The sequence below is a fragment of the Podarcis vaucheri genome, assembly GCF_965113315.1.
Source record: "Podarcis vaucheri genome assembly, chromosome: 3".
In the NCBI taxonomy this organism is placed as follows: domain Eukaryota; kingdom Metazoa; phylum Chordata; class Lepidosauria; order Squamata; family Lacertidae; genus Podarcis; species Podarcis vaucheri.
The window spans coordinates 102,608,232-102,627,811 of record NC_138761.1 but is presented as its reverse complement, the minus strand read 5'-3'; the positions used below and the strand labels follow the sequence as shown (position 1 = coordinate 102,627,811).

The 19,580-nt window shown below is 39.2% G+C and overlaps 1 protein-coding gene across 3 annotated transcripts in view; it reads left to right on the top strand.

The window, feature by feature from the left end:
* Positions 1–19,580, top strand: part of CSMD1 (CUB and Sushi multiple domains 1) — a 997,036-nt gene that overhangs the window by 632,748 nt on the left and 344,708 nt on the right. For 2 of the 3 annotated variants that reach the window (XM_082215381.1, XM_082215380.1), the window contains exon 7: positions 4,601–4,678. In XM_082215381.1, the coding sequence (XP_082071507.1) occupies positions 4,601–4,678 (78 nt within the window). Of the gene's footprint in view, positions 1–2,293; positions 2,384–4,600; positions 4,679–19,580 lie in introns of those variants that run through there. The other variant, XM_082215382.1, reaches the window with a different exon arrangement.

Sequence of the window (19,580 nt, the reverse complement as noted above, 5' to 3'; positions counted from 1 at the left end):
GAAAACTCTTACCTGCTTTTCTCTTTGTTCTCACACTGTAATGTGATCTTTAACATGATTTGGGCACTGCTGTAGAAGTGCACACTCCCTTCCTCCCCTTTCCAATGGTTGGCATATAATCACATTTAATACATTTTAGGTGCACAATTATTTTTTGGGCTGCTTCCAGAAAGCCAATAATGCAAAACTGTAATAGTTTTGAATGAACCAGGAGAATGAAGGCTTTCAACTAATACAACTGGAAATAAGTGCAGTAAAAAAAGGAACATGTGGAATATGCATTTCTGCAGGTATTTTAAGTTATTATATACTTTTATTTTATCTCTATTATATTTGTTGAGCTTGCTGTGCACCACTTAGAGACTACTGTAATTAAGCAGTATATAAACTGTCAAAATAAATTATATTTTCCAAGCAAATGTTGCCCTAACCCAGGGATTGCCAACCTTTTTAAATCTTGATCTCCAAAAGCAACCCTTTCACAACTAAACAACCTCCCAGAGGCCAAATTGTGTGTGTGTGTGTGTGTGTGTGTGTGTGTGTGTGTAATAAATGTAGGTAGGGAATGCTTTTTTGTGGGCACCAGGAGGTGTCTGAGGGTGCTGTGGTATCTATGGGCATCACACTGAGAACCTCAGCCCTAATCCGTAACCTCAAAATGCGGCTCTAGTTTATCTCAAGAGGGCAGATATCTAGCACTAATGGAGCTACTGCAGCTGCTTTAATGAATTGCCCTGCTTGAGACTAGGTTAACAAGGAGCACTATGGGGAAAATGATAGGTTATCACATGCTTATCTTGTCACAAAGTTTCAATGGAAGAAGAGCTGGTTAAAATATGAGTGGCAGATTTAGCCCTGTGACCTCCAGCTGCCAAGCTCAGCTGTTCAACCCTGGGACTAGTGGCCGGTTTTTGCACCACAATAGGAAAACACACAAGCAGGGAGTGAACCAGGTGACTTTTATTTAGCCCTTAAATTTAAATCAGCAGATGGGGGTGACTATGGGGCGGGAACTAACTTAACTGGATAACAAGAGCCATTGGCCAACCCATGCTTGCAGGTGAGAAAGAAGGCCTTATCTCATCACCCCCTGGGACTGCAGAACCCCAGGTAGATGCGAGATGTCAGCCTCAAAGGAGGCCCTTACCCCACCCCCTGAACAAGAGTCCGGGAACTGAGCCTTGGGGCTGACCCATCACTTGAAAAGTGCCTAAAGGCCGTCACCAGGCTAAACCATATTTTGTCTTTTCCCACACCTAAAGCACTCAGATGCAGAAGATTAACCTATTTAAACAACACAGTAGATCATGTAGCACTCTGTCTTGCTATTCAGAGTGAAGTGGGGTGGGGGTGGGGAACCAATCTGTAATCCAAAATGCGGATTGGGGGAAAATCCAACATGGTCCCCTGGTGGCAAATTTGAAGCACACTGAAGAGAGAGGAAGGGATGATGGGTGCTGCTGCAAATGGAGGGAAGGCAGGTTGTCCCTTTAGCAGGCAGCATTCACTGCCCACCCTCCTCAGACCACCTTAGGAATGCATCAATTGGTGCCAAGGACTTTTTCCACTCTGCCTCTTGCCCAACAGCTCAATAAAGGCCCTCGTTGCCTCCCAGGCACCATTTAAGCCTTTTGGCTGAACATTCTTGTGATGTCTCAAGCACAATGTATCCATGCCTTGCTTCTCCACCCTGTTGCAGCTCCCTTACTCCACCCAACCCTCAATTGTGACTATGAAAGATGGGGCTGCTTCTGAAAGAACAGCTGCCTTACACTTTCTAGGCATTCCACCCTTGGGAAATGGGGTTTGTCCCACATATCACAAAGAAATAGGAACATGTTCCTGAGGTCCATTTGTAAAGGCCTCTGGGGAAAGCTCTTGATTACCAATGTGTGCTTTTCTTAGTTCCCTTAGGCCTTGTATAGCTAAATAATAATCAATGGGTGCGATCCAATTCCATTAGCATAAATAGTATCTGGACTGCAGGTGTTTATTGTCAGATAAAAGTAATCAGAGATCAATCTAAATACATTAAAATAGGTTGGAGAAAACTCTTACCTGCTTTTCTCTTTATTCTCACAAAGGAATCATGATCCGTCACCTCTCCAACTAGGAAATGATCACCTCAAAGGCCACTGTGACATCACATGGACCTCCTCTGGGGTGATCATACATTTCCAAGCAGGAGAAGCCTCACTGCAGGACTTTGTTGGTACAAGCTCACATTGCTTTGTGGTTCTGAAGCCTGTATGCCACAAAGCAGCAACTCTTTTGGAATCATTGGAGACATAGAACCAGGTGGTGGTTTCTGTTCTTCTGCAATACACGAGATCAAATGGAATTGATGCTGTATCGACCCTCTTGCCTTCGGCACAATCCTGAGGTAAATTGTCACACAGCAAGAAGTGCACGAGTCCCCAGTACTACTCGGGAGATAATGATGAACACACATAATTAAAAAATTGAGTGTCTCACATTGCAATAGACAAACCAGACGATTGTTGTGGAGGGAAATTTGTTGAAGTCTTGTAATTTCTCACCCTCTCAGTCTCTCACAGACAGAACAACATAAAAAGGCAATAATGCTTTTATGTCTCCTATGAAATTCAATAATGAGAACATTAATACCAGTTGAGACACTTCAAACACGTTGACAGAAACTGCCAGCATGATTAAAAAACAAAAACAAAACCCCAGACTTGTCTGATTTCCATGGCTTTCTAATGGAACATACTTGAATCATTTCAATAAAGCTTTATTAGAGTGTGGTACTTTGATACGCAGGCAAAAAGTGACCTGCTGCAAATGCCTGCCATGTTAACCGATTAAAATTAAGACACTGATGTCCAATTTAATATTGGCAAATATCCTTCTTCCATATTTTCCATAATGATATTCTGATTTTAACAGGAAAGTTATGGGTTTTATTAGGTAGGTGAAGGAATATAATTAACTATATTACTGTATTTTAATATTTGGTTGGAAGCCGCTCAGATGGGTGGGGTATAAATTATTATTATTATTATTATTATTATTATTATTATTATTATTATTATTATTTCGCTACAGACCCACATGTGTGGGTTAATGGACAAAAAGATCCACTTCTCACTTGTGTCTAAAAATGTGGAACTGAGCAGAGTTTAAATCCCATTTTATGGAGTTTAATTGAAAGCATGGGAATTAGCTGTTAGGCTGATCTCCCCCTTTGTTACCCTGTTCGACAAAGAAACAGGCTACAGACTGAAAAGTAAGTTTGAAACATATAGTTTACTCACAGTCAAGCATTTGATCTTAGCAGTAAGAGCAGTAAAAATAAATGCAGGTAAAATACTTGTGTTTGCAGCAGAAACGCCTTCAGGCATGTCCCTGATGCTGGAGCAAGTAGATAGATGTCCATCTGCATTGTTCGTCAAAGAGAGAGTGGGAACAGGAAATACTTATTTGCTGTTTCCCTCCCAGGAGAAAAGGCGGGTATTATATCACACAGATCCTTCTCTACCAATTACGTTTCTGTGGTCTGAGTCGGCCTATCAGGCTCTATGGTCTTAACCCTTTCACATGCTAACTTGCAATAATACACAGTGTTAGATTTGACTGCATGTCCCCCACAAGTTAACTAAGTTTTAATGATATTTGTTAGTCAATTACATAAAAACCAGACTGCACATGATTGCATGTAACAGTAGACTGGTTGGCACAAGAAAACTCAGTTTGAGAGGTGGTGTTTGTGAGTGGAGAAATAACCCATGGGATGAAGGGTAGGAGTACTTAACCCTTCCCCCACCCAGTGTTTTTCTTCCCTCAAGCTGCTCCCAACTATTGAGTTTCAAACAACAGCAAATACCAACAAATAGGTTTTTCCCATGCCATAGGAACTGCTCAAGGTACTGCCACATGCTCATTGACTTTGATGGTCTAGTCAGTGTGTCTGTAAATCTCTGTCATCACTGAAGCTCGTTGGCAAAAGTCTTGTTGCTTGGAAAGAAATGTATTTTTAGCACTAAATAGTTAGTGCATGTTTTGTGCTGAGGCCGATTAAGTATGAAGCTCAGGGTTCTCAAGATGACTGTTGAGGACATGCCACATAAATTTGAATGTCAGTAGCCACTCAACCATGAAAAACTTGAGCATGATGGGTCAAATGCAGCCCAATGAATTAAAGAAAGTCAAACATGTTTGAACTCTATTCCATTATGATTACGTGCTTAATATCTGTATCCACTTTCATATATAAAAATGCATATTCATTTAACAAGTTAGTAGTGGGGCAATTGGGAATCTTTACTTTTGGTTGTGGGAGATAAAGACTTCTCTACAAAATCATTTAAAATAATGACTAAATGATACATTTACTTATAGGCAGGGATTTTTTTTCCAGCTGGAACTCAGTTCCGGCACCTCTCAAGTGGATGCCATTGCCATTCTAAGAGAATAAGTGAGGTTTTCATGGTAAGTTCTGGCACTTCTTTTTCTAGAAAAAATAGCACTGCTTATAGGAAAATAAACTGTTGTCCCATATCCACATTTCTTCAAATTTGAGTAAATAAATATTGAGTGCAATATGTGTTTCTACCATTTTGTCTTTTTTCTTTTACAGTGAAAAAGGCAATTGAACTAAAATCAAGAGGAGTCAAGATGCTACCTAACAAAGACAGCAACCACAAGAATTCTGTCTGTAAGTCCCTAACAAAAAATTATTTTCTTAAGACTTTGTGGGTAATTTTTGATTATTTGGTCTGAAAAACACAGACACAGAGCTTTAAAACCAAGGTTGACAAAAAAAAAACAAAAAACCCAAAAATGTTGAAATGAATGTGGAAGGTGCAAAACATCCAAGGAATTCCAGTGGAAGTAAAAATATTTTCAACAGGGCTAGCAAAATGGCTCAGTGACAGTTTTCACACATTCTTATGAAATTAGGATAGAGAGAAAATGGAAGTAAATGAGGAAAACAATTAGTTTAAGCTATGGAAAATTATCACCAATAAATCCATGTCAACCATGTTTCAGTAGCATAACAATGCATTATATTAGGGAAAACTGCTTAGTAAAAATGAAATTCCCTGCAGAAATTTGCGTATTGGGAGAAATTCTCACACTAAAACACTGGTGAATTTTCGTGAGGACGTTAAACACGAACCACAAACTGATGAGCAAATGTGAAGAACTGAACTTCAAAGTGGAAAAATGAGAAACTGAGAGAAACTTAAATTGACAGATTCATTCATCTCCAATGGAGTGTGAGAGAGAACCCAGGAGGTGTGTGTGTGTTGGTGGGGGGGGGGGTTACAGAGGCAACTGAATAGTGGGAATGAGGTGGGTCTTCTCTTTCCCGGTCCTTTCCCACTCCCTTCCATCTGGGGGCTGTGTATTTGCCTTGCAATCGGGTGCAGGTTATCACAAAGTATACTTAATGTAATGACTCTCAGTATCTCCAGAGTGTGAACGGTATGACTATATTTGTCTGAGAACCCAAGAGTACAGCATAATAGTCAAGGAAAATGAAAATGGTATAAATATGATGAGTTGCGCAAAGTGAATGTGTTTGTTAAACAGAATTGGTATACTTGTATATCTTCCAGGTATGGTACTGTAGGCCCCACAGTGTTAGGATTACTCTTTGCACGGAAGTATGTTACAGAAAGCAGAGATAGTCATACTAATTAGGTGAATTGAAAACTGAATTCAATGGGAGTTACTTGCAGGCAAATGTTATAGGTTTTTAGCCTTGCCCTTGGAGTGTGCATTTGAACCTACAAATTCTGAAGGTAGCCACTTTTTTGGAGTATGTCTTGTTGGAATGCTGTCTTTAATTACAGAAAGTGAACAAATGACATGCTATTAACAATATTTATGGTGCAGTCTGCTGTTGATTTGTTTTTCAAAGACCAGATTCTATTATTATTTTTTTCTGAAGAGGAATGATGCTATTATATATTCTATTAAACAAATTAATTATTAATACAGACTATCAGCTAATGAAGATAAACCTTGTATTAGTTCCTTGTTTCCTCCTCAAGATTATGTAAGACTTCCCTACTGCAATTTTTGTAGCATTTTTCTCTCTCTCTCTCTATTTTGACATTCTTCTATGATTTAAACACTAAATGTGCTTGGACTGCATGGCAACATTTGGGGTGTGTGAGATTAAGCAGAGCCTTCATGGAAAAGGTGAATTTTGAGAAAAGATATGAAGGGAAAGTGAGATGTTGTGCCACAGACCAGCTGTTTGCTAATAATATTTCAGCTTACTGCATTAGCTAAAATTATCTGGATGGGACTGCCAGTTTTATTCTGTGTAACTTTCCCTATGGCACATTTGTAAAGGAAATTTAGATTAGATCTTACATTATTTATTGCTAATGTGTCATATCTTTTTGATTCACAGCCCAATCATATACATGCCTACTCAGGAGCAAGCCCCATTCAGTTCAGTGGAGCTTACTCTCTGGTAAATGGGTATAGGATGGCAGCCTCATTCTTTAATAATTTGTTCAATTTTGAATATATAGGATATTGCTTGTCCATATTCTCTTTCTCCCCGGAGGCAAGTGAAACTTCATGTTTTCCCTGTCTATAATAATTTGCATAAAAACAATATTCAGGAAATGTTCTATAAAGATAACATATTTTCTGTAGTCAAAAAAACAACAACAACCAACTCCCACTTAAACCTCATTTGTAAAAAAACACAACATTTTTCAAATGCAGGACCCATTGTGCTGCCTGTTTACTTTTATAGTGTTGATGTTCCGTTTTGTCTCAGATGGAGAAAATTGAGTTATTTTTAAGGCAATGTTTTTTGCCATGTAGAGTCAAAGAACAAATGGCTTTACAGATTCAGTATTGATCTGCTGTAACACATTTAGATGAATTGATGGCACATGCTGTGTTACTCAGCAGTTGATGCCAAAACAGCTAATTCTAAGACAGGTTAGCCCTGCTGATTCAGTGTTGGATGCATGAGGAAAATTAGGGGGAAAGCAGTATTTACATTGGTTTACCATTTTGGGGAAATTATTACTAATGTAATGCAATGGGATATAAAAGCTCAGGGTGACATTACAAACAATATATTTCTGTCTTCATTCATGCTGAGTTCATAGCAATCCCTGATGCTTTGTAGCATTAAAATGAAACGACATTTGCTTCCTCACTCTCTCATCCTGTTCCCAGATATATTGCTCAGACAAATGCAAAATGCCCTTATTTATGATGACGGGGAAACATGAAAGAAGCACCTGCATACCTTGTTGGAGTGTATCATCCCAAGGATTGCACCCATACAAATCTGCCAGTACAGTAATAGCAAAGTGGTGATAGGCAGTGAGCAGTGGTAGGCAGTTGTCCCAAGGAATGTGGTTTCCTTTCCCCAATTGGAATTACAGTCATACCTCGGGTTATGAACGCTGCGGTTTGCGCGTTTTCAGGTTACGGACCGCACCGAACCCAGAAGTACTAGAATGGGTTACTTCCAGGTTTCGGCACTCGCACATGCGCAGAAGCGCCAAATCATGCCACGCATGTGCGCAGACGCGGCACTGTGGGTTGTGAACGTGCCTTCCACACAGATCACGTTCACAACCCGAGGTTCCACTGTAATGTCAACCTGCTTACTCCTGAAACCTGTGAGACCTCTTAATTCCCCTTCTGAACCATTTGGAAAAAAATCGTAAAAAGCTGAGGCATTTCCCAAGAACTCTCCAAAGCTCAAAAAGACCAACCTTGGGGTGGGGATTTCCTGCCCTACTGCTGACCCTCTTGTCTGCCAGTTTATCAAGATAAGGTGTATGTGTGTAAGCACAGAAAACATCAGCCAATGCATCAGCCCAAAATTTCTCCCTAAATTTCTAGATCCCAGTGTTCCAGACTTGTGTTCCTGATCCTCCATTGCAGATGGGAAGTCTGGCAATTCCTATGTTTTTATTTATATTCTTCCAAGACAACATGTCATGAGGTATAAAAACCCATACCTCCCAAAGACATCAAAGTAGGCTCCAAACATGCACAGACAGCTTCATTGCAGAGTGAGAATCAGCTTAAAAATCTGTGAACAGAATTTTATTATTCCTTCAGTTCAAGGAATCAGGAGGAATAAAAACCCTGTACTTGCTTTTACATCCACAATGCAGGACAGCTTAGAATTAATTGTTGGCTTCTGTTTTCCTCCAGCATAGTAGGTTTGTGAAAGTGTGGGGACAGGCCTGACAAGCTGAAGTGAAGTTCAGGAGCAGTTGGTAGGATTATATCTCTGAGCCCTCTTCACCTTTCCAAAATTATACCCTATATTTAGTGTATTCTTCCACATACAATTCATGGGGAGCCATTCCAAACAGAGTCTGATCCTTTCTGCTTAGCCTATAATGTGTATGGTTGTGCTAATGGATCTCAGAAACCTTTATATAGAGATAATATAAACAAAATAATGGCCTAATAAATGCTGAAAAATCTGCTGGAATGGTTCCCATCAGGAACATATACAACCTAACCTTTCTTGATCTGGTATAGTACATATAGCAGTGGAAGCTGGAACTCAGACGTAATTGTTCTGTTCCCTGAGATTTACTGTAAGTTATAAGTAGCTCATGCTAGAGCATTGGCCTTTGAACCTGAAGAGCATTAGGAAGACTTCATAATATATACCCTTTGACTCATTACCCATAACTCCAGTCTGCTCCTTGTAGCTCAGTTATAGTAGAGCCTAGCCTGATAAGGATAAGAAGCTAGAATCTCATCAACATATTCAAACTTAAGTCCATAAAAAAACCAGTCGGCCACTGGTACCATTATGGGCAACTGGCTTTGTTTCTCCAGTCCTTCATTTAAGATGACTTACACATTGTTGTTGTCGTCTCCCTGTACCCTCCCCCCCCCCACGAAGAGAAGGAATAAGAAAGACAAAATATAGAACTAAACAAAAGGGTGTAGAGGTGCATAAAATTTGTATATGCTAATTTATATGTATAGCTGCAGATATAAAGGTAAAGGGACCCCTGACCATTAGGTCCAGTCCTGACCGACTCTGGGGTTGCGGCGCTCATCTCACTTTATTGGCCGAGGGAGCTGGCGTACAGCTTCTGGGTCATGTGGCCAGCATGACTAAGCCGCTTCTGGCAAACCAGAGCAGCACACGGAAATGTTGTTTACCTTCCCGCCGGAGCGGTACCTATTGATCTACTTGCACTTTGACGTGCTTTCGAACTGCTAGGTTGGCAGGAGCAGGGACAGAGCAACGGGAGCACCCCGCCGCGGGGATTCGAACCACCGACCTTCTGATCGGCAAGTCCTAGGCTATGTGGCTTAACCCACAGCGCCACCTGCGTCCCTAGCTGCAGATATAGAATAGTATAAATAATTACTATAACTGATTTAGAAATGAAATGCATCTCACCATAGTTGTGCAGACTGTGATCAGGCAATAGTGGACAGCTGAGTCTCTGCTGCTTACCCAGAAGAGGAGTGAGGCAGTGGGGAGGACAGTGGAGTGCAAGTGCACCAGGTGAGCCACTGCAGCAGTCCTGCTGGTCCCTACTGCGTACAGTCCCTACTGCGTTGTCCCTCCACTTGTTCTTTATAGTAAGCAGCAGCAACTCACCTGTTCAGAGGAAGTCAGGTGAGCACCCCTTCACACTAGGCTGCCTGTTACTGTGAGAAGATGGTCTGTTTGGCTGCTCAGTCAGCTGTCTATTTGATGGTCAGCTTCAAGACCTCTGTTCTGTCTAATTATGGTTCTTTATCTTAAAAACAGGACTCACCAACTGTACATTCCTCCAGACAGAGGAAACCTTCAAAGAGATGACTGATCATCAGAGTAGGACACCTGGCCACCCACATGCTTTGTTATAGACATGCAAAGGGCCACTTCAAAGTTTATCGATTGATTAATTAATACAGTGTTGTATAAGCAATAGGATCAGTTGCTGACATTTTGTGCTTATCAAACATTCTGTTTGGATCGGGCTACATATTAAACCTATTTGTTCAAAATGTTAAGTGGCTGTAAAGAATATCATTAAATGAAGAAATGGCATTCACTTCACTTACCAATATTAATATGCTGCTAAGAAATGTGCTTGATCCTGCAAACACATTCATAGTTGAGTAAATTACATGTTTAAATAATTTAAATACAAAACACACATACTTTGAGAAATATTTCAAATATGAAATACTAATCTACTTACTCAATGAAGGTTGCCTTACTAAATGCAACACACATTCATTTGCTCATTTAATAGTTTCTTTTACTAATATTGCAGCAATTAGCATATAGGAAATTAATACTCAACTTTACCCATAGTTTCACAAAGACAAAAAAGTTAAATTTTCATACTTATTACCGCACGTGGATAAAACATTTAATTTCTTGATCTCTCTTAAATAGACATTTATTTGATCCTTGTGTGTGGGCATTTAAACAGAAAATAAGGGATTCAGAGCAACAAAGCTCTGAATAATTTGTAGTAAATAAACAGCATTGTCTGCAAGGTAACTCATTCTATAGACCAAATTCAATTTTATGCAGGACAACTGCACCACATTTCCCAGTCTTCCCCTTTTCCTAAAAATATCTGAGACTGGATCTGAGCTACATTGAGAGCTCACCATGGGAAAGAGGTTTTAATCCTTTCTACTCAATGCACTAACTTCACAAAATTGGTTATTTGCCAGAGAGGGGAAACAATACAAACATTTGTATCTCCACAAATAACACTAAGCAATGGTTTATTGAATTGCCTCTTTCTGCCAGTAGGCCAAGATCTTCCTATTCAGACAGACCTGTCAAAGTATGGTTTAAGGTTGCTCATTAACCAGCTTTGTAGCTGGCTTTTATAAACTTCAGTTGATGATAACCAGAACTTAGTGCTGTGTGCAAACCCAGACCCACTGTGGTCTAAACCACTGAGCCTCTTGGGCTTGCTGGTCAGAAGGTTGGCAGTTCGAATCCCTGCAACGGGGTGTGCTCCCATTGCTCTGTTCCAGCTCCTGCCAACCTAGGAGTTTGAAAGCACACCAGTGCAAGTAGATAAATAGGTACCACTGCAGCAGGAAGGTAAATGGCATTTCCATGCACTCTGGTTTCCGTCACAGTGTCCCGTTGTGCCAGAAGCAGTTTAGTCATGCTGGCCACATGACCCAGAAAGCTGTCTGTGGACAAATGCCAGCTCCCTCGGCCTGAAAGCGAGATGAGTGCCACAACCTCATAGTCACCTTTGACTGGACTTACCTGTCCAGGGGCCCTTTAACTTTTTTTTATAAAAAAGGAGAAATCACCTTCCAAAAAGTTGTGAGTGAAGTGTGACAAAACCAGTTCAATCTACTTTCTAGGTTTGTTCTTTATCTCTGGTGCTTTTGTCTATTCTGTGAGGTAATAAACCAAGTGATCCTCTGCTAAGGTTTAGTGATATGTGCAAACTAGGCCAAAGTGTAGTTAGCCCTTTATTAGGTTGACTGATCCTAGCTTTTATTGCTTGTACCTTGCTGGATAGATCTACAATGTAAATTTAAAACTAGTTTTAACAAACCTAACCTTTCCAAAGGGTCTTGGAAATTATAACCTCTTATAAGGGTGCTAAAATTATTCTTAACAAGCCCTCTCATTTTCAGACATTTATACAACTAATTTATTGCAGTGTTTTGGAACCTATGGTCCTCTAAATGTTGCTGGACCACAGCTTCCCTAATCTCTGATTAGTGGCTTTGGGGCTAATAGAAGTTGATTTAAAACAACTTTTGGAGGTTCATAGGTCTCTCACTCCTGGCGCATTGGGATTCATAACTACTTGAAAACAGCTAGAGGAACATTTTTCAGTTAGAATTTTGGCTAGATACAGAGTGGTCCGCAGCAACATCAGAGCACATTACTCACTACTGCTCCAGTGTGGAGTTAATACCTTAATTCTGTCTTTATTGAGAATTGTAGATTTTGCAGTGGAACAGTTTCTGACAGTGGGAAAAATAACAGCAGCATTAAACTCTCACAGTTGCATAAAGCTTTAATGAAACAAGAGGGATAATTACCCTGATCTACTTTGTTCCATCATAAAACGTAATAATCCAGATTTTCCCAAGTGTTAAAGATTTTAGCATTCTCAACAATGATACACGGCCCTATGTAATAATATTATGCAATGCTATTTTATTAAATTGTGGAGATTGCTTCATAAATCAGATTAGTAAATTATACTTGTTTCTGGAAAATAGGCCTTTGTCACTGCAGGAGCTAAAATATCCTTCAAAGTGCTGTTCATAAATCTAGCTGTGAAGGGGATTGCTGTCTATATGCATTTGAGAAGAAAAGCATCACTTGGAACTAGGAGCAGAACAAGGTGCTTCTTTTGTTAATAACTAATAGTAACATATTCTCATAAGCAATTTCTCAAAAAACTAAAGAAAATATTTAAGTCTCTACAGAGGGTGATGAATACAGCACATGATATCATGGGCTGTCCCTTGAGCCCTCTAGATGACATCGCAAGGGATCGTTGCCTTAGGAGAGTGAGGAAAATTCTCAGGGATGACTCACACCCCGGCCACCAACAGGCCGTAGCTGTACCAACAGGCTAAAAAATAGCTTCTATCCGTGGGCTGTTAGGCTGTTGAACGGAAAATAACATAGCGAAATTGACTTGCCAGGTGGTGTGTTGTTTGATAAGAGATTGAGTGTTTTTTTTGGGGGGGGGAGGGAGGCTTGTTTAATTTCATTGTACACAGGTTGTACAATGACAATAAAGGTGGGCGACTTCCGGTAGAGCGCGGACCCGAGGCAGGCGAGGGTTTTTTCTGGAGAGAAAGCCCTAGCTATTTTTGGCCAAAAAAAAAGGGGGGTTTGAGGGCGGAAAACCCCCCGTTGACCTTCCGGAGGGTGTCTGGAGGTCCAAGTTCCCGGCGGAGCCAAAAGCTGTTCGTTCGGTCGCCAGGTAGCCCTAGGTGAAGAGTGTGACGGAACGCGCAGCGGGCAATCGGGCAGCCATTGCAGCGGCCAAATAGCGAAGCCCCGAGCCTGCAGGGAATAGCGCTCTGCTCTCAACACAAAGAAATTCGGATTCCAACAATAAGTTTGTAAGACCTGAGGTTTTAAAACAGCAAGGAAGTCTCCGAAAACAAAGAGAAGAATCCGAGCTCAGCGGTTGTCTGGTATCACAAAAGAAAGACGCAGCGTTACCAGCAGAGCTGAAAGCGAAAGTAAGTTGCCGCTAGCGGTTACAGTTGCCGCCTCCCCTGTAACTTTTGACATTAAGTTTCTTTCCAAAGGAATGAGAAGGGGAGTAGCGAAATTTTGGGACAGAACAGAAATCTCAGTGAACACTGAGTTATTGCAAATTGAATATAGAGGGACCACCTGTTGCTGTATCTGCAATTAACTATTTCACTAGGAGGAAGCTCCGGCGCCATATTAAGAAGAATCTCCGACTCTGACGCTAGACTAAGAGACTTAAAAGACTAAAAAGATTTAAAAGACAGTGTGGCTGAGAAGATAAGAGTACTTAGATGTTTCCTTTGGCCGTCTTTTGAGGGTTCACTTCTCCCCTTTGAATAAGACTATCAAAATTAAGGGGTAGAGCTGGAAGAATAGGGGAAATAGCCATTTAAAACTTTCCCTCTAAACTTGGCTCTCTGGCCCCATCTTGTGGCTTGAACTAATTACTACACTCCAATGCTGAAACCTCTAATGGAAACCGTATAAAGTTTGTGAACTCAGCTGATTAGAAACTGCTTTAGAGAAACTCCTTCTCCTAACAGCTCACACTTTATGAACTGCTCAGTATAAAGTATATTGATTAGATTTTGGAGCCTATAAATTAGAACCTGGTTTGACTTCTTTTTCTATTTCGACGCCCTCCTCTGGATTATAATTGAACTACATCTGAATCTTACCTGACTTTAGAAATTAGACTTTGGTCTGACAAATCAGTGTACTGTTCAACCAATGCCACGGATGGATTAGCCCAATTAGGGGCAAGAAGAAAACAGAAAGATACAGACAGAGGCGATAAATTAACAATTTTTTTTAATTTCTTTTTTGCTCTTTCTCCCCTTCCCGGGGGGGGGGGGCAGAAATACTTAATGGAAAGCTTCTGGGTGTGATAAGTTAAAAAGGAGGCGGGGGGGGACCCCAACAGAAAGGAGACCCTCAAGGCAAGAAACAGAATTTAGAACAGAAATATTGAAGATGTTTGCAGAAATAAAACAAAGCGAGAAAAACTTAGAGATGAAATTAGAACAGGTAGATAATAAAATCGGGAAGATGGATAAAAAGATTGAGGAGACAGTTAGTGAACTGAAGGGACAGATCAAAGAGGTTTCAAGGAGAGTGGATGAAGGATTTAAGAAATCAAAGCAGGAAATGAAAGAGTTGAAACGGGAAGAAGAGAAGATGAAAAATGAGATTGCAGACTTAATTAAAACACAGGAAGAAATGAAAGACTCTATTGCAATGAATGAACTAAAACAGAGAGAAGTGAATTTAAGATTGAGACACATACCGGAAATACAAAACGAAAATATAAAAGAAAGATTGATAAAGGAAATTGCGCAGTGGATGGACTTACCGGAGGAAGAAGTTGCAAAGAGAATACAAAATGCATTTAGAATGAAAATCAAAACAAATAAGCTAAAGAAATTCCCGGGTGATTGTTTAATAATCTTTAAAGATAGAGAAATGAGAAATTTGGTACTCCAAAGGAATAGAGAGAGAAGATTATACATAGACGGGAATTACATAATTATATTCAAAGACATACCAATAAGACTGTTGAAACGAAGAGAAGCTTACAAACCGCTGGTGCAATTACTTAAGAAGAACAAGATCGACTTTAGATGGGAATTCCCTGAAGGAATTTCGTTCTTCTATAAAGGTGTAAAAAGAAGACTAGCAAATCCGGAGGAAATAGGAAAATTTACAAGAAGATATAAAGAACTACAACAAGGAGAAGAAGAGGTAAAAGGAGCAGAAGGAGGAGCAAGAAGGAAGGAAGACTCTACATCAGGAGGAGAAGAAGAATTGACCGGGAGAGAATCAGAAGAAGAGGAGGAAGAGGAAGAAGGAGAAAGGACAGAAAAACTTTAAAGTAAACTCAAATCCAAACAGCTAAAAGAATGACGCTAAAACTATGGAACTGGAACATCAATGGAATGAACGATAAGAAGAAACGGAACGGAATTGAACATATCTTGAAAAAGAAAAAGTTGGACATCATATGCTTGCAAGAAATGCACGTGGCAAGAAAGCATAGGAAAATTCTGATCAATAAAAGATTAGGGAACGAATTTATATCCTCGGATAAAGAGAAAAAAAGAGGCGTTGTTCTATATATTCAAAACAAAATCGAATCACACCAATTATTTAAAGATGAAGAAGGGAGAATCATTGCGGTCCAAATTAATTGGCAAGAGGAAAAACTAATAATTGTTGGGATCTATGCACCAAATGGGAACAAGACAGAATTTTTTAGATCGCTCGAAGAGAAGTTATTTGAGTATATGGACCAAAAAATTATACTAATGGGAGATATGAATGGTGTGACTTCAATAGAAATGGATAGATTAAGAAAAACGATGAATAAAGAAGGGAAACTACCCAAAACTTTCTTTACGATGACGAAGAACTGTAACCTGGTAGATATGTGGAGGCTCAGACACCCATTGGAGAAGCAGTTTACCCATCACTCAGAACCAAATCAATCTTTCTCAAGAATAGATCAAATATGGGTCTCGAACGAGTTAACCCCAAGAATACAAAGAATCGAAATACAAGCGAGGGTGATCTCTGATCACAATCCAATAGTAATGGAGTTAAAAAGTTTGGAAGAACGATCTTTTAGGTGGAGATTAAACGATAATTTATGGAATGACCAAAAGTTTGTTGAAAAAGTACAAAGAAATCTAATTGAATTCTTCATGAATAATATGGATAAAGGGACAAAAACGAGTGTGGTGTGGGACGCGAGCAAGGCAGTAATGAGGGGCCTCTGCATCCAACAGAATGTATGGAAAAGGAACAACAAAGAAAGAGCGACAAAAGAGATTCTGGAACAGATTATGAACAATGAACAAAAGTTGATTAAAAAACCCAACAACGTGAAGATAAAACAGGAAATAAAGATTCTCCAAACCCAATTTGCAATGTTAGTTAATAAAGAGGTTGAATGGAACGTGAAACGATTAAGACAGATAAACTTCGAGTTCGCCAATAAATCAGGAAAATGGCTCGCCTGGCAGGTTAAAAAAAAAAAAAGAACAAAACACAATTCACAAAATCGAGTTGAATGGAGAAGAAACATCAGAACCGAAGGAAATTAGGAGAGCGTTTACGGACTTTTATAAGCAACTATACAGAAATAAAGATAGAAATAACAAAAGAAAAATAGAAAGATACTTGAAAGAAAAAATGGTAAGGAAGATCCCGGTAGATCAAAAAGAACAGCTGAATGCACCAATATGTAAGGAAGAGGTAGAAGAAGTTATAAAAGAGTTAAAAAGAGGGAAAGCACCAGGACCGGACGGATTCACTTGCAGCTACTACAAAGAAATGAAAGACATACTAATGATTCCGTTGATTAAAGTAATGAACAACATCTTAAAAGAAAAAGATATCCCTGGAACATGGAAAGACGCATCTATTACAATAATACCAAAACAAGATTCGGACCTCACACAAGTCAAGAACTATAGACCCATCTCGTTATTAAATATAGACTATAAGATTTTCACAGGAATTCTAGCTAAGAGATTAAAAAAGATACTAGTAAAGATTATACATAAAGATCAAGAAGGCTTTCTACCCGGCAGACAAATAAGAAATAATATAAGAAGCATAGTGAACGTTATTGAATACCTATCTGATAGATGTGATAAATCAGCAAGTCTAATATTCGTAGATGCGGAGAAAGCCTTCGATAATGTGGTTTGGGAATTTATGTTGAAGAACTTGGAGCTTATGGAGGTGGGTCAAGACTTTTTTAACGGCATTGAAGCAATATATACGGACCAGAAAGCAAGATTGATAGTAAACAACTCTATCACAGAAGAAATAAAGATATGTAAAGGCACAAGGCAGGGCTGCCCACTTTCGCCTCTACTATTCATTGTAGTTTTGGAAGTCCTTCTAAATGCAATTAGACAAAATAGCCAAATTAAAGGGGTGACATTAGGAGTAAATGAATACAAAATCAAGGCCTTCGTGGATGACGTGGTTTTGACGGTGGAAGAACCCATAGAAAGTATAAAAGAGATATTAGATGAGATGGAACAATTCGGAAAAATGGCAGGATTTAGGCTGAATAAGAAAAAGACTAAAATGATAGTAAAAAATATGGATGGCGATAAGATCAAATTATTACAACAAAGAACGGAAATTGAGGTTGTGAAAAAGATTAAATACTTAGGAATATGGCTTTCCGATAGGAACATAGATTTATATCAACTCAACTATATCCCAGTATGGAAAGGTATAAAAAGAGATTTAGAGAGTTGGGCCAGAATGAAATTATCATTCTGGGGAAGAATATCGATGGTAAAAATGATGGTTCTCCCTAAGTTGCTATTCCTATTCCAAACTATACCCATAATTAAAGACACAAAAATATTTAAAGAGTGGCAAAAGGCGATTTCAAGATATGTATGGGAAGGGAAGAAGCCCAGGATTAAATTTAAATTACTAACAGACACAAAAGAAAGAGGTGGCTTCGCCCTACCAGTTATGAAACTTTATTATGAGGCAGCATGTCTGTGCTGGATTAAAGAATGGGTAAAGTTGGAGAATAAGGAATTATTAGATCTTGAAGGGTTCAACAACAAAGCCGGGTGGCATATGTATTTGTGGAGTGACAAAAAGAAGGCAAATAAGGGATTTACGAATCATATTTTTAGAGGTGCACTAATAGAGGTATGGAACAGATACAAAAACATATTGGAACCAAAAATCCCGCACTGGTTATCCCCGTTAGAAATGATGTGTGTAAAAAAAGTTAATATGAGAGGGAAATGGGGAAACTATGGAGAAATGGTTACCAAGGAAGGAGGGAAGTGGAAATTAAAACCCTATGATCAAGTTAAGGAGTTAACACACGACTGGCTGCATTACTTTCAGATAAACGAAATGTTTAAAAAGGAGTTGAAGGAAAGAAATTACGTAGAAAAAGAGTCAACTTACCAAAAAGAGATAATAGATAACGAACATAAAATCCTGTCAAAAATGTACAAAATACTACTGGAGTGGCATATGAAGGATGAGGAAGTGAAAGCGGTGATGGTACAATGGGCAAGGGACCTAGGCTATAACATTCAACTAGAGGATTGGGAAAGGTTGTGGAAAGAGAACATTAAATTTACGGCTTGCATTTCACTGAGGGAAAACATGATGAAAATGCTCTACAGATGGTACCTGTCACCCGCCAAATTGGCAAAGATCTATAAGGTGGACAACAAGTGCTGGAAATGTAGACATAAAGAAGGGACTTTCTTCCATCAGTGGTGGGAGTGTAAGAAAGTTAAAAGCTTTTGGGAAGAGATATATAACGAGATGAAAAAGATGCTAAAATATACTTTCGTGAAAAAACCAGAAGCATTTTTATTAGGTATCGTAGGGAAGGATGTCAAAAGAAAGGACTGTAGACTTTTCCAGTACGCGGTGACAGCTGCCAGAATTGTGTTAGCCCAGAAGTGGAAGCAGGAAGGAGTTCCAACGGTGGAAGAGTGGAGAACAAAACTGATAGAATATGCTGAATTGGATAAATTGACAGGGAAAATCAGATATACTAAGGATCAGAAATTTATAAAGGACTGGGAGAAATTTGTGTGTTATTTGGAAAATAATTATGGGGCAAAAATAACGCTAGTGGGATTTAAAGAGGCTTTGTAAAATATCAATAAATATTGTTTAGTAGAGATTATGAGGAAGGATGGAATAACTGGCAATAGGAACAAAAAAGATGGAATGTGTATTAAAAGGTTAACTATGAATGATGTCAGCAACGTTGATGGAAGTCCAAAAGGAAAATGATTTGTTGTACATATGGTTTTACTTTTATCGTTATTTTCTTTTTTTTTCTGTATATGATATTTTCTTTTTTTGAAACTCTAATAAAAATTATTTAAAAAAAATGACAATAAAGGTATTATTCTTATTATTAATGTGTAGAACCAATGCATAATAATAAATAATTGTAGCAGAGAATGGAATTGGAAGGATTCTAAAAAGTTGAAGTACAAATTAAGTAGTCCTTTTAAAATGGGTATGAAGTTTTTAAAAATCCATGTACCCAAAAATAAACTGTTTCCCACTGACATTAATTCACCAAAATGCCCAGATAATTCTTTTGCGTGTGAAGACCCCCCCCCCAACCACCCCCCAAAGAAAGACACAATAGACACAGAATATAGTTTAAGGTTTTTGGCATTAATTTTGGCCACAACTTTATTGATGTGAGTGGTTGCTTAGGCATTGGTTCCAGACTACCTGAACCTGCACAGTAGCAGGAACATGACTGACACTGGGCACCACCATATGTCAGTAAGGGAAAGCATCCTGGAGGAGCGAGAAGCTGGCTTCGATCTCACAGCTCACCCCAGATACT